The sequence below is a fragment of the Suricata suricatta genome, chromosome 10, assembly GCF_006229205.1.
Source record: "Suricata suricatta isolate VVHF042 chromosome 10, meerkat_22Aug2017_6uvM2_HiC, whole genome shotgun sequence".
NCBI lineage: Eukaryota > Metazoa > Chordata > Mammalia > Carnivora > Herpestidae > Suricata > Suricata suricatta.
The window spans coordinates 22,104,011-22,122,970 of NC_043709.1; the positions used below are offsets into that span (position 1 = coordinate 22,104,011).

General features: G+C 39.9%; 1 protein-coding gene across 1 annotated transcript in view; it reads left to right on the forward strand.

Moving 5' to 3' along the window:
• Positions 1–18,960, forward strand: part of LOC115305095 — a 126,618-nt gene that overhangs the window by 104,518 nt on the left and 3,140 nt on the right. The window contains exon 5 of the mRNA XM_029955438.1: positions 609–759. Coding sequence (XP_029811298.1) covers positions 609–759 — 151 coding nt within the window. The remainder of the gene's footprint in view (positions 1–608; positions 760–18,960) is intronic.

Sequence of the window (18,960 nt, forward strand, 5' to 3'; positions counted from 1 at the left end):
TCCAAACCTGGGTGCATGAGGAATTAATGTATTTTATTATTTTATTTTTTAAAATGTTTTTATTTATTTTTGAAAGAGAAAGAAACAGAGTGCAAGTAGGGGAGGGAGAGAGAGGGGGAGACACAGAATCCAAAGCAGGCTCCAGGCTCTGAGTTATCAGTTTAGAGCTGGATATGGGGGACTCAAACTTATGAACCATGAGATCATGACCTGAGCCAAAGTCAGGCATTCAACCGACTGAGCTACCCAGGTGCCCCAGGAATTGTATTTTAACTATTTCACTTAAGCTGCTTAAAAATTGAATGTGAATGCAGAAAAGACTGCTTTATTCATAGTGGACACCCCATAAGAACAATGAGATACAATAGCCATTATATATTATGTGTTCTGTCTCTGTGATGAAGATGAACATGGGGTTCCCCTTCTAAGCCCTCTTTGCTTTAGGGGACATGCACACTCTCTCCTTAATCACAGTTGAGGCCTGCCGCAAAACTCTTTTCTCACTGGATATTTCTCCACTATGAGGAGGCCTGCTTCAGAGTTTTTAACGAGGTCTAGGTGGTTGGTTCAGGGCTAACTCTGTAACCATATCATGCCCACTCCCACAGGTAACAGATACTCTCGCGGAAGTCCAGGAGGAGCACCGTGGAGGACGCTGCCCCCCTCAGCCTTCAGAGTTCAGTCCAGACCCCACCAATTCCACAGTCATGTCACCTGCTTGTGTGTCCACCTGGGTGTGTCAATCTGCAGTGCCCACAGGTACCATAGAGAAAAAAAGAATTTTGTGATTCTTGCAGATGGGAGATAAGAGAGAGTGGTGGGAACTGTCAACAAAGAGTGCTTGGCTCACTCAACAATACCGATGAGTGCTTCCAAAAATTTGCATTGCTGGCTGTTTATGACCCCCAGTGATGGACAATGATTTCTATCTATAGCATTGTCTAGTCTTAACTCATTTCCTGCTTAGTATTAATTCTGGTGTCTTACATTTCTGGGGCTGAGGCCTATAGGTGTTTTCTTCAACTACATTGTAATTACTACAAGGAAAGGGGTTCTGCATTACAGGTTTATTGTGCGGACTGGAATTGGCCTGCTTGCTGCCCCCAGGGGCCACCATAGCTGCTGCTGCAGACGCTGGCTGAGTTCATGTTTATTGGTTACTTGACTGACATGTTGGCGCACATGTGAATGCTGGGTGACCCTGCTTGCTGTGTCACGATCTCCCCTGAACGTGTTCTGCTTAATGAAGGGCTGCCAGATAAAGAGCTCCATGGTCAAACAATTTGGGAAAAAGCTGAGTTTAGCGAGGTTAAAGTTTAATAGTTTCCTTTACTGCAGGATTTTTAAAATAGCCTTAAAATGTTAATGAGCGCCATACATTTTTAAAAGGGCAATGATAGAGACTCTGACTGGTGCTTTCAACCCCATCTGAGAAATGCCATTTTTCAGACTCCCTTGCAACTGAAGTTCTGGATGAGAATTCAGTTCTGCCAATCACATGGCTTTCCTATGAAATTTGGAAAGTGAAAGTGAGATACAGGCAATTCTCCTGCTGTTGATGCTGGTAAGCAAGGTCACTGGGATGTGATTATTTATAGACAGTTTCGACTTGGTCATGTGACAGTTGCAGCCTCCAGATGTCTGTATGCTGGCAATTGTGTGTGTGGGCTCTTTGAGCTGAGCAGCCTAGGGAGACCTTGACTTCTTCCTTCAGCCCTTCTGAAAATTTTGTAATCGCCTAATTCCTTGTATTTAATTCCTTTTCTGCTTGAAACACAGTGGTTTTTGTCTCCTGCACGGAACCTTGGCTGAAATGAGCTACATATCTATATACATTACTGTGTATATATATGTATATGTATATATTTGCTCAGAAATAATTTTGTTTTCACAGCATAATTCTCAAGACCATGGTTCTTGAGCAACAATTGTGGGAAATTGTCTATGGAAAGAACACTGAAATCAATATCAGAAGGTCTACGTTACAGTTAAGATTTCACCATTTACTTGACTGGGGAGGTTACATCCCTTTGGAGCCTAGAGTTCTCTTCTTCATTTGAAATATAAGAACAATAATTCCTGCCCTCAAGACTTCACGGGATTGTCATGAGAATCAAATGAAATGATCAATGAGAAAGTGGTCTGGAAACTGTAAATTGTTATAGAAATGTGAAGCATCATCATTAGTCATGCTGCCATCTATGAAAATGAATGTTAGATTCATAATGCAGGGACATCATTCTCATAACGATTGTCTGAGTAGTCTGTGGTTCCTTGAAAACATTGGGGGGTTTGCTAGATTAATCAGTTGGGAGCAGAAATACCACCAGCCTTGTTGAATAGACCATAAACCAAAGGGAACATTCCCCAGCTCCCAAGGTGGCCTCTTTAACAAAGGATGAACACAGACTTCTCTCTCTTCCCCATCTCTTCCAAATTAAAGCCTTTGGGGGAAACATTCCTAATAGAATCCTTTACATCTTCAAAACAGACCAAAGGAAGCGCAGCAGAAATATTTCCTTCATTTGATTTTCTGTTGGTGAGATGGGTCCTTTCATTAGCAGATTGAGTACAAACAGCCCCCACAGTCTGCTCCAGTAATTTCCAAAACACGATTTACATAAATTTAACTTTGTAATCTTGTGGTTATATTACTGTATTAAAATGACAAATAATGTGACACATGATGCAGTTTCAAATGTTGATATGGTAGCTGTTTACCAACAGCTGCTCAAATGGAGGTATCTCTTACTTATCATCCTTTCTTTTCTCAGGATTTGGATATTCATGAAGTATCCCAAATTTGGTCTTATTTACTTATTTATTTTGTTTATTTTAATTTTAATTTAATTTAATTTTTTTTTTTTTTTTTTTTTTTTTTTTTTTTAGAAATGAAGTATATCCCTGGGCCTCACCAACAGAAAATTTGAAGTTAGCTAGTGGCTACTGTTTATCTGCTCCACTTAGGATTCTTTGAAAAAACTCACCTTAATGTTAAGCAGTTCAATGCAATAAATGTCTGCTCACAACTAATGTGTGTAGGACCCCATTAAATAGAGTTGATGACCAAGGTCCAGGATTTTAGAGAAGCAAGCGAGAGATTCTAGAAGTTATTTTGTTCGGAGGCTTCCTTCTGTTTTCATCACAATCTAAAATCCTCTGTAATAAATAGAAAATAATGCCATCACAGTACCACACATGCAGTAGGTATCTAATGATGATCAGTCTTGTGAACGAATGGGTTGAACCTTTTTTAAACTTTGCAGTTTTTATCCTAACCATCAATAACATAGGAGGTGTTTGGATTCATAATCAATGTCCTTTCTCCTTCCCTTCTGTCCTCTTATCTTTCTTCCTTTCTCTTCTCTCTCTCCCTCTTTTCAGAGAAACAGTGCCCACTACACATCAGGCTGTGCCCAAGCCACCAGAAATGTAGAGTATACAGTCAGTACTCCCTCCTGGCACTCTCCTTTTTCTTCCACTTGTCACCTATGAGATTACATGTTTAATGTCTATCTGCTATTCTGGACATAAGCTCCCTGAAGGCAGAGAAATGTTCTTCTTTGTTCACTGCTGTGTCTTCATATCCAGGACAGTACTCTGTTCACAGTAGTTGCTCAATAACTGTTTATCAAAAGTCATGGACCCTTCTAAGATTGTGCATTCCCCTTCACTGTCATATGTCTTATTTGTCTCCTGCTGCTCCTTACTCTACCTGTCAATTATTTTCACAAGGTCACTAGTGACCTTCATAGAGTCAATTTCAGCCTTTTCCAATGCTTACAAGACCGCTGTATCATAGCTGTCCCTATTACAAGGGCCTCACTATCTATGGAGAGATTCTGCTGATGTTGGATGGGCAAAGCCCTTCATGGGCTTACAACTAACTGATTTAGGGGGCAGGAACATCTAGATAAGTGGGTAAATTATTACATGAGTCAGAAAAATGAAGAACCATATCAATCCTACAGAAATGCCATAAAAGGAGTGACTATTGAGAACCAAGGTAGTTGGGGAAAACTAAGAGGTACCGAACCTGAGGTAGGTCTTAAGAAAGGAAAGAAAGAAGTAAGGAAAGACTTCTAACATCATTTTTAGTAGGACTTGAGGGATGTAATGTGGGGGGGATAAAATCAGACCTTGAGGAGATCATTTAAATGCAAAGCTGAGGATTAAATTTTAACCCGTGCACAATAAAGAATTACTGAAGACGCTAGAAGTGAAGGGGGCAAAGCTCACGCACGCAAATCTGTGTTCTTGATAGAACACGGCAGCAATGGGAAGCTTAGCCAGCATTACCACCACCCCCACTCTCTGATTCCTGGATTTCCAAATTCTAATTCCGTACTGCTTTTACTCCCTTTACTAAACAGTCTCAGATTTCTCCCAGCTTAGAAACTACCACCCACTCAACCACCCAAATAAACAAACTTTCCCTTACCCCTCATCTCCATTTAGCTATTTCAGCTGCATCATTCAAGTTCTCTAAAAAATGGTTTTATGCTCTCTATGTCTACTTTCTTACTTCTTATTTATTCCTTAACCCACCAGACTCTAGTTTCTGCCCTAACTACAGAAATGTCTCTTGTCAAGGTCACTAATGAGCTTCTAGCTGTTAATTTGAAGGGATGGTTTTCAGTCCTTCGAGCTGTCAGCATATGCAGAGCAAGGGAAGACATGAGATCAGGGGAGAATATGTAGAGTAAGAACCAGCCCAGAGAGCCCATATGTAAAGGACAGGTGGAAGGATGGAGTCACTCAAAGAAGTAGAGAGAAATCAGGGGAGACTGATGAGATGGAAATCAAGAAGGAAGAAGAATTTCCAGAAGCAGAGAATGCTACAGACACATTAAATAAAGATTGGAAAGGATCTGTTGAGCTTGGAAAACTCTCACTACTGATAAAGACAGAAACTAGGTTTTCATGAGCTTGAATGGGGGCAAGGGCAAGAAAGTAGAAAGAGCCGGTGTAATCTTCCTTTTCTAGAATCTTGGCTGTGAAACAAGGGAGGAATGGAGTAGTAGAAAGAGAAAGATGCTGTGCTTAAGATTGGAGAGACTTGCATTATCAAGTTCTTTAGGCAAAGGGAAAGGTAAAAAGCTATTAATTTTATATATTACCAAGTTCATAACTAGTCAATAGAAACAGACAGGGATGCATAGAGACCCATATTAAGGAAAGGAGAGTATGTGAGATTCCAAATTTTCTTGTGTTGTGGGTTCATTTCTATTCTTTAAGTTTAATATATGTCTGGTGTTTCATTTCATTTCTTCACAGCAGTAGATCATAATTTAATTTTTCCCTTGATGTAGGTATAAATGGAGATGCTAAGGCATATTTATGCATACAGGGTAGTTTCTAGGTGCATGCACTAAATATTAATATTTCAATATCCTCTTCTGAGCTCATGAGCCAAGCAAGAAATGCATTTTTCTTGCTTAGTGATGAATTTTTTTTCTGAAGCACAAGGCTATTTGAGTGGGCTCTTTATACTCAGAGAAAGCAGTATTATTATTACATTTCCCCCTAAAAGAAATATTATTTAGAAAACATGATTAGCACAGGAGCTGGGTTCTATATTCTATTTCTGGTGTATTCAGAGACATGACACAAAAATCCAGCAGATCTAGGTGAAACAATACTAACCAAACTCCCATACTGGTGGGTTTAGTTTGCATTTGTAATCTTACGTTCTTCCTTTTCTCAACAGTATTTTGGGTTTTCCCCTGGGACATGACCCTTTTTCTCTCTCTCTCTCTCTCTCTCTCTCTCGCTCTCTCATTCTCTCATTCTCTCTCCTCTCTCAGTGTTTGTAGATCAATTGAAGCTGACTTTTCTCTGGCTTCCAAGCAAGGCATATATCCTTGCAGGTAAATCAAAGTGCAGAATTGCTTTGTCCATAATGACTGGTTTAGAGGTGGCTTCATGACCCAGTCTAGGCCAAGGATGACCCTATTAAACCTGGGGATGAATTATGGTAAAAAAAAAAAAAGCTGTGTAACTGAAGATATGAGTCTGGAGCTGCCAGCCACCATTTTGTTCCCTCAAGGGAAGAGCCAACCTGAGGATAAAGTTAGCACAAATGAGAGCATGGCCAAGAGATGGAGAGGGCCCGGTTCTTTGTGACATCAGTTGCGTTCTCGCCTCTAGGCATACCTAAAGCACTAGCACTGCGTTTTATAAATTCATGCAAGCCAATAAGTAACCTTTGGAGTTGCATTTCTGTCCCCTGCAGTTGCAAGAGCTCTGACAAAAATGTTCACTTGATGCCACATTCACATGTGTGACCTTATGCAATTCTACCCCCGCTGGGTAAGGATTATTAACTTCATTTTATAGATAAAGGTCACAAAACTGCTAAATGACAGAGTCAGGATAGGAAAGTCTTAGGTCCTGTGCTTGATCCATTATACCATAGCTCTTTTCCACAAGGTCTCTCTTTAAGGTTTTTTTAGGAGAAGTTTATAGTGATTAATGCTATTGCCTTACTTCACCTTCCTGAACTATTAAAGTAATGGTGAACACTGTCTGATTTAAAACTTAATGCTGCTTTTAGCTTCAAATTTAATTTATTTACACTTCCTATGTCCTTTATTTCTTCTTCCTTTCCATATAGGAATAATTTTTTCTAGACTCCATCAAAGTAATACATCCAAGAATTATTAATATGATATTCTGTTCTCATTTAAAACATGCATTTCTCAGCCTGCCACTGTCTATTGATTTGAATCTAACATATCTTATTTGTGTACAAAGTAGATGGTGACTCCCAGCACCTAGCACATAGTACAGTAGACACTCAATAAGTTGAATTTGTTGAATGATTTGTTGAGTGCCATGGTATGCACTAAAACAGTTCACTGATTGACTTCATGAATGGTACAGTTGCCATTTTGCTTGGGACTCTCTCTCCTCCATCTACTGGCCTGATATTCATATCTTTAGTTTTTCTTTCTTGAGTCAAACAATGGGAGTGACAATGGGCACAAAAGTCTAGGTAACATGGTTTCAGAGAACATGAGTTCCAGATTCCTATTCTATTACTAAGTAGCTACTTGACCTTCACCAAGTTATTCACTTTCCTGAGGATTATTGTCTTCAAATAGGTTGTTTTGAGGATTAAAAGAAATAATACAGTAAATTTATCAGTTATTACTATTGGCACAATGTACACACCAGTGGGAAGCCAAGGGAGAAAGAAAGAGGATCACTTTCTTCTAGCAACAAATCAAGCTGAGTCAGTACAGCTAAGAAGCACAAAGGAAAACAGAAGGAACACAAGAAAGTTTTTTATTTTAATTTTTTAATGTTTATTTTTGAGAGAGAGAGAGAGTGAGAGCAGGAGAGGGGCAGAGAGACAAGGAGACACAGAATCCAAAGCAGGCTCCAGGCTCTGAGCTGTCAGCACAGAGCCTGATGGGGGGCTCAAACCCACTAATGCTTAACTGACTGAGCCACCCAGGCATCACAGGAAAGTTTTTGCCAGTCCTCTGGCTCTTTCTCATCCCTTTTACCTTGTTTTACTTTTCTCTATAGCACTCAGCCCCTTCTAACATACTTATTTGCATATATGTATGTTAATGATCTATTTTGCCCACTTGAGTTTAAGCCCCATGGGGGCAGGGACTGATTGAGCACTAAAAGCTATTTTTTTAATAAATGAAAAATTGTAGGAGTGTAGAGAAAAACAGGTTTAGGGTACTGCAAAGTGGGTGGCGAGGCAAGAATCTGGGGCATAGATATTACTAAGAAGGAGAAGAAGGACCATATAAAAAGAATATCTTTCATAATGTCTAGGGTCTGGAGTAGGGAACATCTTTCCCATATTTATTTTCCAAATATATATATACTTTTGATATATTTTTATATATTATATATATTTTTTACTTTCAACACACCTTATTACAAAAGCCACATTGAATAACCTTTATAATTCAACATTTTTCTCCTTACATGACAATGCATTCTCAGAACAAAAGGATGGTGATATATCACCATAATATTCTGAAAGTTAAGACACCTCAAATCTTGTGCCTCTTCTGTTGAGCTCTGTAGTCCCTGAAAGACATTGAGCACATTGTGACACTCCTGTCATGTCATCTCATCTTGTCCTTTTTCTTTTTTTCTTCTTTTTAAAATCATAAGACCTAATAGGGTACATGCTTGGCAATTTAAGTAGCTTTTTGTTGGCAAGTAAACAAATACTTCAAGTTTATAACAGATGCACAAGTCCACTTTGGGAGAAATGCATTGTGGGCTCAGGTGCATCCTAAGAGCTCTTATAATCACATTTGTTCATCTGTTCATGTGGTGTACACCTGTACAAATTTGGCATGGGCTTGGGTACGGTGTAGCAGAGTCCCAGTTCAAAGCAAACTTCCAATCTTTTTTCGGTTCTCTGAATGTTGTAGATTGTTTTCCTCTCAGTGCATAAAAGATAGGATTCTTAGCATATCTAGAAGCTACCATCACCCTTTGGTAAAAGTACTAAATCCAAATGCAAATAAATCAACCTAGATCAAGCACTTTAAAGTAAGCAGCAAAAAATGGATAAAGGTTTGCAGAGTTTTGTATTTAAAAAACTCACAAATTTCACAGATTAGCATATAATCTGAGGGAATGTATTGTCTTATGTATATTAGTCTCTCTTTACAAGAATTGTATTAAGATGTTTTGACTTGCATTTGAAGCCTCCCAAAAGTTCAACACTGGCTATTTCTATGACCCATTCTGGGGATGGGGACGCCCGGGTGGCTTGGTTGGTTAAGCATTTTACTCTTGATTTCGGCTCAGGTCATGATTTCACAGTCATGAGATGGAGCCTCGCATCAGGCTCCATGCTGACAGCACGGACCCTGTTTGTGATTCTCTCTCCCTCTCCCTCTGCCCCTCCTATTCTCTCTCTCTCTGTCTCTCTCTCTCTCTCTCTCAAAAATCTGATGTCCACATATATGGAAGAAGGAAAGAAAATACTGAAAAGATTATTTCAAAATACTGAAAAGACTATTTCAAGACAAAAGATTATTTCTTGACTTTTCAAAATGTTTAGCAGAAGGTTAATAAGCCTAGAAAATGCTGAAAGACTTAGATTTTCATTCCTATTTTTTGGCATATACATTATTCTTTTCTATTACATGTGAGATTGCAGAGTACTATGTTTTAAAGACATAAAATTGTGAACTCAAAGGTATGTATGGTTGGACTTTAGTTTTGGCCTTCACTGTAAGAATAAAGAATGTGGGGACCCCCAGAGCAGAGCTCCCTTCCCCTCATGGAAAGACAAGCAGGATTTTTCCAGTGAATGACCTTGAAAGTGTATCCTGAGTTGCTTCTCTCTGGTGCTGTAAAGGTTTGACTCAGCAAGTTTGGGATGCTCAAACCCTGCACATTCCCAGAGAAAGGTCTGGCCCTTGACTGACTCCTGAGAGATAACCTCTAAGACTTTGAAATATCCTACTTGACGAGAGTGTCTTTATTTACCTGTGGCCTTGAACTACACCAGTGTGATTTGTGGAGGGGGTTTTGGACCATGTAGTATCAGTTTGAGCTCTGGTGGTCTTGGAGGCTGGGTAATGAGGATCAGCCACAAGGGTACTCCATGACTATGTGTAAAACCCTAGTAAAACCCTAAACTCTAAAGCTTGGCGAACTTCCCTAGTTGGCTATACTCTGTATGTGTTGTCACATATTGGCTCTGGGAGAGTTCAGTGCTGTCTGTATAACTCCACGGGGAGAGGACAACTGGAAGTTTATGCTTGGGCTCTCTTGACTTTAATCTGTATGCTTTCACTGTGGTTAACTATACAGTGGGTCTAACAGTTTTTCTGAACTCTGTGAGTCCTTCTAGTGAATCGTTGAACCTGATGGAGGTTGTGGGGATGCTTGATGACACCCTCCTTCCAGGGAGAAGGGCTGTCCTTACACTCACTGTTGTGGCTTGTGTAACTAATGACTATAAACAGCAGGCACCTACATACAGACTATTTGGCAACAAGACTTGGACTGTTTTGCGCTAAAAAGGGTGTTCTCATGCTCGCCCCTTTAAAAGGGAGAACAGAAACCTACCATCTTCCTTTTTTAGAGCACGGCCCCACAGTGAATGTAATTGAGTTATAGACCTAGCAAGCCTTTCCAAGAGATGCTGAAAGACTGGGAGAGAATCACTGACATTTATTCTTACGTAGTCTCTCCCTGTGGTTCTACATGCAACCTCTTGAAGATGGCAGCTTTCAAAAAGTCATTAATCTGCCACAAGGAAGAGAAATGCATGTCTCTCTTTGTGACCTATGTATCATGTTTTCATAGGGAGGTGCCAATCATTATCAGAGTGATTAAAATCACCCTCAGAATAAATGTTGATTTCTTCACTATTGTCTTCACAAACTTGCATTAAATTTAGACTAATGCCAAGGAATTTAATATATCTGTCCTCCGCCTTTTGGAGAGGGATGACAGATATATTAAAAACAATAGCTGGACTGACAAAGCTTCACAGGTGACACTACTACATAGCCACCATTGAGAGCCATACTCCCGACTATAGGTGGAAGCCAACCCCAGTTCTGAAGTATGGTAGGCTGGTGGGATAGTGAGGTGGAGTCATCTCACTGGAATAAGGAGAGAGAAGTTTGGAGAGGAAAGGCACAGGTCTAGAAACGCTGCAAAGGCCAAAGGCGAATGAGTTTGATCTTCATATGTAGGTTCAGGGGCTTTCAATGGCCTTGGAATTCTGCCCTCAATTCAACTCTTTATTCCAGTAACAAATGCTTGCTGGTCATGCAGTATATCATAGGCCATCTCCCTAGTCACTTATTTTGTATTGTTTTCTCTTTCTTGTCCTCTGCTCCCTTAAACCCAGCTCAGACTCAGTCCTATCCAGGAGTGTGTTTGGCCTGACTAAATGTGGTTATTTCAAAGACTCCTCAGTAGTTCTGTGCTCTCTTCACTCCAGAGTTAACCTCAATTTTTTTGGTAATAGATATGCTTATGAAGGTGGTCTGTGGAGTCAGTTTTGGTATAACAGCTCTCTGCTTTTCTATGTACCTTCAACATAAAATTGTACATATGTTTCTCTGGAAAAGTTTTTAGCATCCAAATCCAATCTAATCACATTTACAAACTCAGTAACCTTTTTGAAATCATATCTAAAAGTTATTTGAGTCAAGTTTTTCCTGATGAAATAATAATGCAAAAATAAGTCTTAATATAAATGCAAAACAGCTGAGGTTATTTTTAAAATTACAATAACTTAAAGGCTTAAAGAAAAAAATTATAGCAGTCGCTTATCTGACAGAGCTCATTGATATTAAAAAAATCCCAAATGGTTTCTGAAACCTGTAGGTGAAATGCATGTCCCTCTGAATGCACAGATCTTTTTTATTTCCCCTAGAATTTTGTAGGCATGGCTGGTTTTTAAAAATGAACAGGTGATGTAGGCTGAAGGAAGAGGCTGCACTAAAGCAGAGGATTCAGAACATATCAGTAAATGAACAATCGGTAACCCCCTGTGTTGCCATTTTCTTCTCTGCTTTATCCTCACATTTTTACACTGTTAATAAGGGGAAGAGCTGGGACTCCAGCAGTTCTAGCTCCATAGTCATGGCTCTTTCCAATTTACCACAACTGCCCTGAGCAATGTGCATTAATCTTTGAAAATCTTCTTCTTTATATGGCAGATTACTAGATCTCACTACTATAGCAGATACCTCTAGAGCAACACACCAAAAGCAGAACTTGTCCTGCATCTTATCCATTTCATGACCTATACTATCATTGTCATCAACTCAGAGTCTCAACGTACGAATAGCTCATATTTGATTCTTTTCTCTTCCCACTCTGACATCCATTCATTCTTACAGATTCTGCTCTTGTGATGCCTCTGAATCCCTCCCCTTCTTGCCTTCCTTGCTGCTGCCACCCTCCCTTGAGTCTTTATTATTATTATTATTAATTAATTGTACAACTGCAATAGCTCCTAACTGATCTCCTAGTTCCTGGTTCCTTTCTTTCTTCCAGTCTCTCCTTTATGGTGGACAAACTGTGCTTCTGTTCTTCTTGCTTCTGGAATCCCTTTCCCTGTCTGTACTTTGTTAAATTCTATTCATCCTATGAAAACCAGCACACATACTCTTTCTTCTTTCTCCACTATGGTAGTGTGATAGCATCAATGACCCAAATTAAATGGCATCCCTGTGTCTATGTCTTTTATTCTGTTAGTTGATGGTTTCTTCTCAAACTGACACTGGGCTTGTTCATGGGACTTGCTTTTGTAAATGGGAAAGTAGCAAACTTGATTTAAGCAAAGGCTTAAAAATAGCGTGGGGCAGTTTCTGCTTTCTTTACCCCTTGATCCTCTGCATTTTTTTCCTGAGGTCACATCCCTGGAATCCTACAGGAAAAGGAGACAAGTGGAACAGAACCAAGTGAGCCCAGGTTGATGCAGCCAAGGCTATCCTGAACTAAACATCCAACATCTGATCACAGACACATAATTGAGCCCAGCTAAGATCAGCAGAACCATTTAGCTGACCCTTAGACATGTGAGCAATTATCAGTTGTTGGTGTTTTGAGTATAAATTTGGGGGTGCTTTGTTATGTAGTAGTAGCTAATTAATTAACACATCTACTCTGCTTTTTTTCTGAAGTATTTCCATGTGGTATGTACTGTTATTCTAGCATTTATTATGTCTGACTTCTGTTGGACTGGGTCCTTTATGTCAGGGGCCACATTTTTAAAGCCCCAGTATCTACCACATAACCTAGTTCACAGTAGGTATTCAATAAATATTTATTTATTTTATGTAATTGTACAATAACTCATCCTTTCCCAATCTTTTACAAAACAACTGAGTCAAAATGGCTTTTTTTTTTTTTGCTACCCTTTAGATTTAGTAAGAATATCTGTTTCAGTCAAGTCTTTGCTTAAGCTGTGAAAGAAAAGGCTTACTCTATAAATGCTTGAAAATTAGTGTTTGTTTCTTTCTTTTAACTCTTACATTTGGATAAGCCTCTTGTTTAGGAGGAGAAGCACTCAGTTCAGCTCCAGTTCATGTTTTATGACTTCCAAGGTGGGGGACATATACTGGATCTTGGATTTGGGGAAGGTACTTTCTAGGGTAGGGAAAGTATAGGGCTTTGGAGAAAAGAAAGGGAATGGGAGCTTGTGAGTAATGTCTACATTGTCTTCTTTTCCCCGTCACTGTAAACAATGGTACAATATGCATGGACTTTTAATTCAACTATCTTTTCCCTTTTGGGAAACTTGAATCAAATTTCATAGAGAATACTCTACAAGCAACACTGGTGGCTGCTTCCATGCAGAGAGGTGAAAATACCTAAATATGTATGAATGTTTTTCAGCATGTTTGTGCATATTTCTGATAGTCTATGAATCTTCTATAAAGATGTTAGTATTTTTTTAGTTTATTTATTTAGAGTGCACATGTGAGTGGGGGAGGCAGGGAGAGAGAGAGAGAGAGAGAGAGAGAGAGAGAGAGAGACAGAGACAGAGAATGAGAATCCCAAGCAGGTTCCATGCTGTCAGCTCAGAGCCAGATGTGGGACTCGATCTCCTGAACCATGAGATCATGACCTGAGCTAAAATCAAGAACTGGACAGTTAACTGACTTAGTCATCCAGGAGACTTTAGATAACATAGTGAATTTGTCTTTCCCATTTAAAATTTAAGCTACAGGGGTGCCTGGGTGGCTCAGTTGGTTAAGTGTCCAACTTCAGCTCAGGTCATGATGTCATGACTCATGAGCTTAAGCCCCACATCGGGCTCTGTGCTGATTCTGTGTCTCCCTCTCTCTCTGCCCTTCCCCCACTCATGCTCAGTCTCTCTCTCTTTCTCTTTCTCTCTTTCTTTCAAAAATAAACATTAAAAATAATTAAAAAATAAATAAAATATAAGCAAAATATTTAAATTATACTTGTACATTAAATACCAGTCATTGATTTCCCAACAATGGCAATTATGTCATATATATGACATATATATGCTACATATATATATATGTCTGCTCATATTCATATATACAGTTGACCTTTGAATAACATGGATTTGAGCTATGCAGGTCCACTTATATGTAGAGTTTTTGGGCAAATACAGTACAGTACTATAAATGTATTTTCCTTAAGATTTTCTTAGTAACATTTTCCTTTCTCTATCTTACTTTACTGTAAGAATATAGTATATAACACATGTACATATAAATATGGGTTAATCAACTGTTTATGTTATTTGTAAGGCTTCCAATCAACAGGAGGCTATTAGTAATTAAGCTTTGAGGGAGTCAAAAGTTGTATGTGAATTTTCAAATGCACAGGGTGTCAACACCCCTAATCCCTATGTTTCTCAAGGGTCAACTATATAGCCTGTATTATTTTGGGGTCCATTTCTCTAAATCTCTACACCTCCCTCCAAGCCCATGGCCTGTCTGGTAAGGCATCGTATGCATAGTAGACATTTAGAAAGTTTACCATTTCTTAGCCACTCCCACCCTCTTCTCCTTTGAGCTTTCTGAAACATTAGACATTCCTGTCTCCAATCTCCTTGGTACAAGAATTGGCACAATATTTGCTACACATCAACACTTGGACATTGACTAATGGCATCATCTAGGGAAGAACAAGTAGCAGATTCATGAACTTCATTTCTTTTCAGCCTTTTATGCCAAGGCTAATTGTTTGTTTAAGTAAATGCATCTGACCTGAATAGCAATTGAAGATGTTTTGGGATAGTTTGAGTATTGAATTTCACAACCAGTGACCAAGGCTAAGAAAATTCAGGTTAATGTCCTGAAAACTTTTAATCAATACAGAGGCTTTTCCTTACAGAAAGAAACTGGCCTTGGCAATAGACAAAATCAAGGGTCAGAAACTGAAATGCCCATAGAGGTCAGACTGGTAACAGAAATCAGTCAAGTAGGTGGGGATTGTAGTGAATTGGCCAACCTCTCCTCACTTTGACTATTGTCATGGCAGGCCTAGGATGGACAGATCACTCAATTTTTAAGCAAATTGGGAAATTAAAATTTTATTTAAATATGATATTTGAGTTTTAATTATTGACAACTAATCCAAGAATATAGATTGTTCTGAAGGCTATCATTTTGTTTCCTCTGAGCTAAACAAAGACAGTTTATGGATTTTTAATCATTCTTTCCTCACTATAGGAATTAACCATTGTGACCTGTGGCAGCTACATCACAAAGTGTGATGGGAATTACCTAGGGGACACCCAAAGCTAAGTTCTGAGCGAATATTGTCTATTGAGCAGAAAATCTGTTTGTATGAATGTCTCTGAATATATTTGTTTCCTGTTAAGTAGTGTTTCCTATAAATATGCTGCAACTTGTGTTGGAAATGACTGGGGAAACTCCTCCTTTAGTGAGTGAGGGGCTAATTATTTAGTGACATACCCTCAGCCCCAGGTGAGACACTCCACACACAGTTGGCTATGGACCAGGTGAACAGTGCTACAGATCAGAGGTTTCACAGCACCTTGAGGAGCTACAGCAAGGGACCTCTAGGAGAATTCACATCTTACCCCAAAGAGAGTCCCTACTCATACCTCTCATGGTAAACTGCATCTATAGGTTGTTATACTCGAGGTGAGCTTTGGGGTATAAATTTGTAGGAGGTTGTTCTTTACCTTCACACTGATAACAATTGATCAGTTGATAAACAATCATCCCCCTCTAATCCCAGAATGTTCCTTTGTTACTGTGGCCACCCTGTTCCTTTCTCTGGGTGACTCAGACCTCCCGCAAGATCCCTGGATGGCAAAGGGCAGGCTCTGTTCTCTTTGCTAGCACCCAAGCCATACCAGCTTAAAATATCTGATATTTTGGAACACTTGAACTAGCATGCCAGGACTCCATAAAAGGCAACACAGTTCAGATATTAGAATGTTTTATTCTTACTGCTTTCCTTCTGGTAGCCATGGGCTAGCAGGAAGCCTGAGATGAGTGGGAACAAACAGCTCAAGGAACAGAACACATATTTCACTAAAAGCCAGAGGTCCTTTGTTCTAGTCCCGATATGTAGTAGATGCCCTGAAGCATATATTCATGAGTTTCATCTTAAATTTTTCTATTATTGGAAAATTTCAACTGGCTAATTTTAAAACATAGATTTTTCTCCTCCCTGCAAATATGCAGGCTCCACACACATACTCTGTGGTAGCTGCGAAACAGTTGGAGAATTCCCCGTGTTCAATGACCTCAAAGTCACACTTCAAGCTGTGCTGTGGTTTCTTGCTAGTACAATAAAACATCTATGAGTTGTGACTGGCTGCAGAGTCAGGAGCGGGTATTTTAGTGTTTAATAATCTGGCTCCATTAATTTTGGTGGTTGCTCTCCATGTTTCTATTTTTGTCTCCAGTTAGAACTGTCAGGAAAGGTGCCCACCAGATTTCTGCAAATGCTATTGTAAAAATGTCATTTGCCAAATCAAATGTCCGAGGCAGTGATCACACTTTCACAGTTACACACGCGCCTCACGTGCTTTACCGCAAATGACTCCCCGAGAGCCTGGGCAGAGAGGCGGCTGCGGTGGGGAGTGAGAGAGGGAGTCATGAGGAGACAGAGCTTGGCGTTCACAAACAAGCCTTTCCCTAATTGCTCGCTCCTGTCGCAGCCACCACAGCGGCAGCCTCTGACCTCAGCGGCTGTGGTCTCCCCGGGTGACGAGAAACCGTGCAAGAGCAGAGAGAGGAGCAGGACCGACCCAGACATGCAGAACATGCCTCATTCTGATAACCATCAAAATCACGTATTGTAGTTTCAAGATTATTAGGCGTTGGATTGTGCCCCCACAATATTCATGTTGAAATCCTAACCCCCTGGTTGCTGAGAACGTGACCTTCTTAGGAACTAGGACATTGCAGGTGTAATCAGTTAAGTAAAGATGAGGTCACACTGAAGTCGGTGGGCCTTTGATCCAAATGACTGGCATCCTTATGAAAAGGGGAGATTTGGACACAGACCCACGGAGGCAGTGTGTGATGTGATCCTGGCAGCTGAGATTGGAGTCCTGCATGTATAAGCCAGAGAACACCAATGGTTGCAGGAAACCATCAGAATTTAAAGAAAGACAAGAAAGGATTTTCCTCCATGGATTTCAGAGGGAACATGGCTCTGAGGACAAGATGATTTCAGACTTCCAGCCTCTGGAACTGTGACATAATAGATTTCTGCCTCTTTAAGCCACCCACTTTGTTTTGGCTGCTGTAGGATACTAATACAGAGACCAGGTATCATGACCATTTTGTGTCTGGAGGAAAAGTTTTGAATTTAAGTGTCTGTTACACTTAGAGTGCTCCAAATATCTGAATCCGGGGGAAGAATGGCTGTTGGCTCGCTGTGATGTTGATATTTTCCTACCTGTAGACCTCCCATCAGAGGGGCACGAAAGCCTAGGGATTGAGAATGTGAGCCATGGGGTCATTCCCAGGCTCAATCACTTCGGGGTTGTGTGATTCTGGGAATGTTACTCAATCTCTTTACTTTTTAGGTTCGTCATCTGTAAAATGGGGGTACTAATAGTATCTCCCTCACTTGATATAATTCATAGGGATTTAGTGAGGTACAGCATTAATCCATGTTCACTCAGCAACTATTTATTGAGTCATGGTAGGTGCTGCATTTACAGTTAAGTAGGGAAAAGTAAACACGAGAAAAGACAAATGAGATAATTACAAGTTCTGAGACTTGGGAAGAGATCAGCAGGTCTTGAAAGAAAGTGTAAATGGTGGTGGGGAGGGGACCCACTTTATTTTTTAAAGTTTACTTATTTATTGAGGTAGATAGATAGATAGAGAGAATGAGCACGGGAAAGAGAGAACCCCAAGCAGTCTCCAAGCTGTCAGCACAGAGCTCAATGTGGGGCTTGATCTCATAAACCATGAGATCATGCCCTGAGCCAAAATGAAGAGTAAGATGATTAACCAATTGAGCTACCCAGGTACCTCTGGGACCCACCTTGGATAAGAAATACAAGGACTACTTCAGTGAAGAGGTCAAATTTGAACCTACACCAAAAGGATGAATAGGTGTTAGTAGGGTGAAAAGTTGGAGAAAGAAATCAATGGCAGAGGGAGCAGCTTGTACAAAGGCCCTGAGGTAGAAAGAGCATGGCATGTTCAAAATGTCTGTTTAGGTAAGGGGCAGATGCTACAGTGGTTTTCTATTGCTGCCGTAATAAATCACCACAAATGTAGAAGCCTAAAACAGCATCCATTTATTTTCTCACAGTTTCTGTGGGTCAGAAGTCTGGGCACAGCTGAATTCTCTGCTTAGAGTCTGTCAAGGCTGAAATCGAAATAGCGGTCAAGCTAGTTCTCATCTGAGGCTCAGGGTCCTCACTGGTGGTTGGCACTTCTTTATCACACTATCCATGTGGCCGTTTGTATTTTTTTAAGCTGGCAACATCAGATTAAGCCCTTCTCAGACTTCGAATCCGCCTGACTTACTTGCCTTTAAAGGAGTCATGTGATTTTATTGGACCCGCCTGGGTAATCCATGATACTCTCCCCATTTTAAAGTCAATTGGTTAGCCCCTTAAACCTATTCACTACAACATATTCACAGGCAGGACAGATTCACAGTCTTGGGGATTTGGGCTTGGAGTCTTCCTGCCAGCTGTAATTCTGCCTATCACATCCTATGACCATGGAGAGGAATCTGGTGATGTAGAAGAGCCTTATGGGTCATAGTGAAGATTTTGAAATTTAATAGCAATAAATATAGTAGTTACTATCATGTAGCTACTATGTATAGCATCTATTTATTAGATACCAAACATTACAAAATATAATCTTTTTTTTCAGATTTTTATTTTATTTTATTTATTTTATTTTTTTCCATAATATTTTATTGTCAAATTGTTTTCCATACGACACTCAGTGCTCTTCCCCTCAAGTGCCCTCCACCATCACCACCACCTGTCTTCCCCCC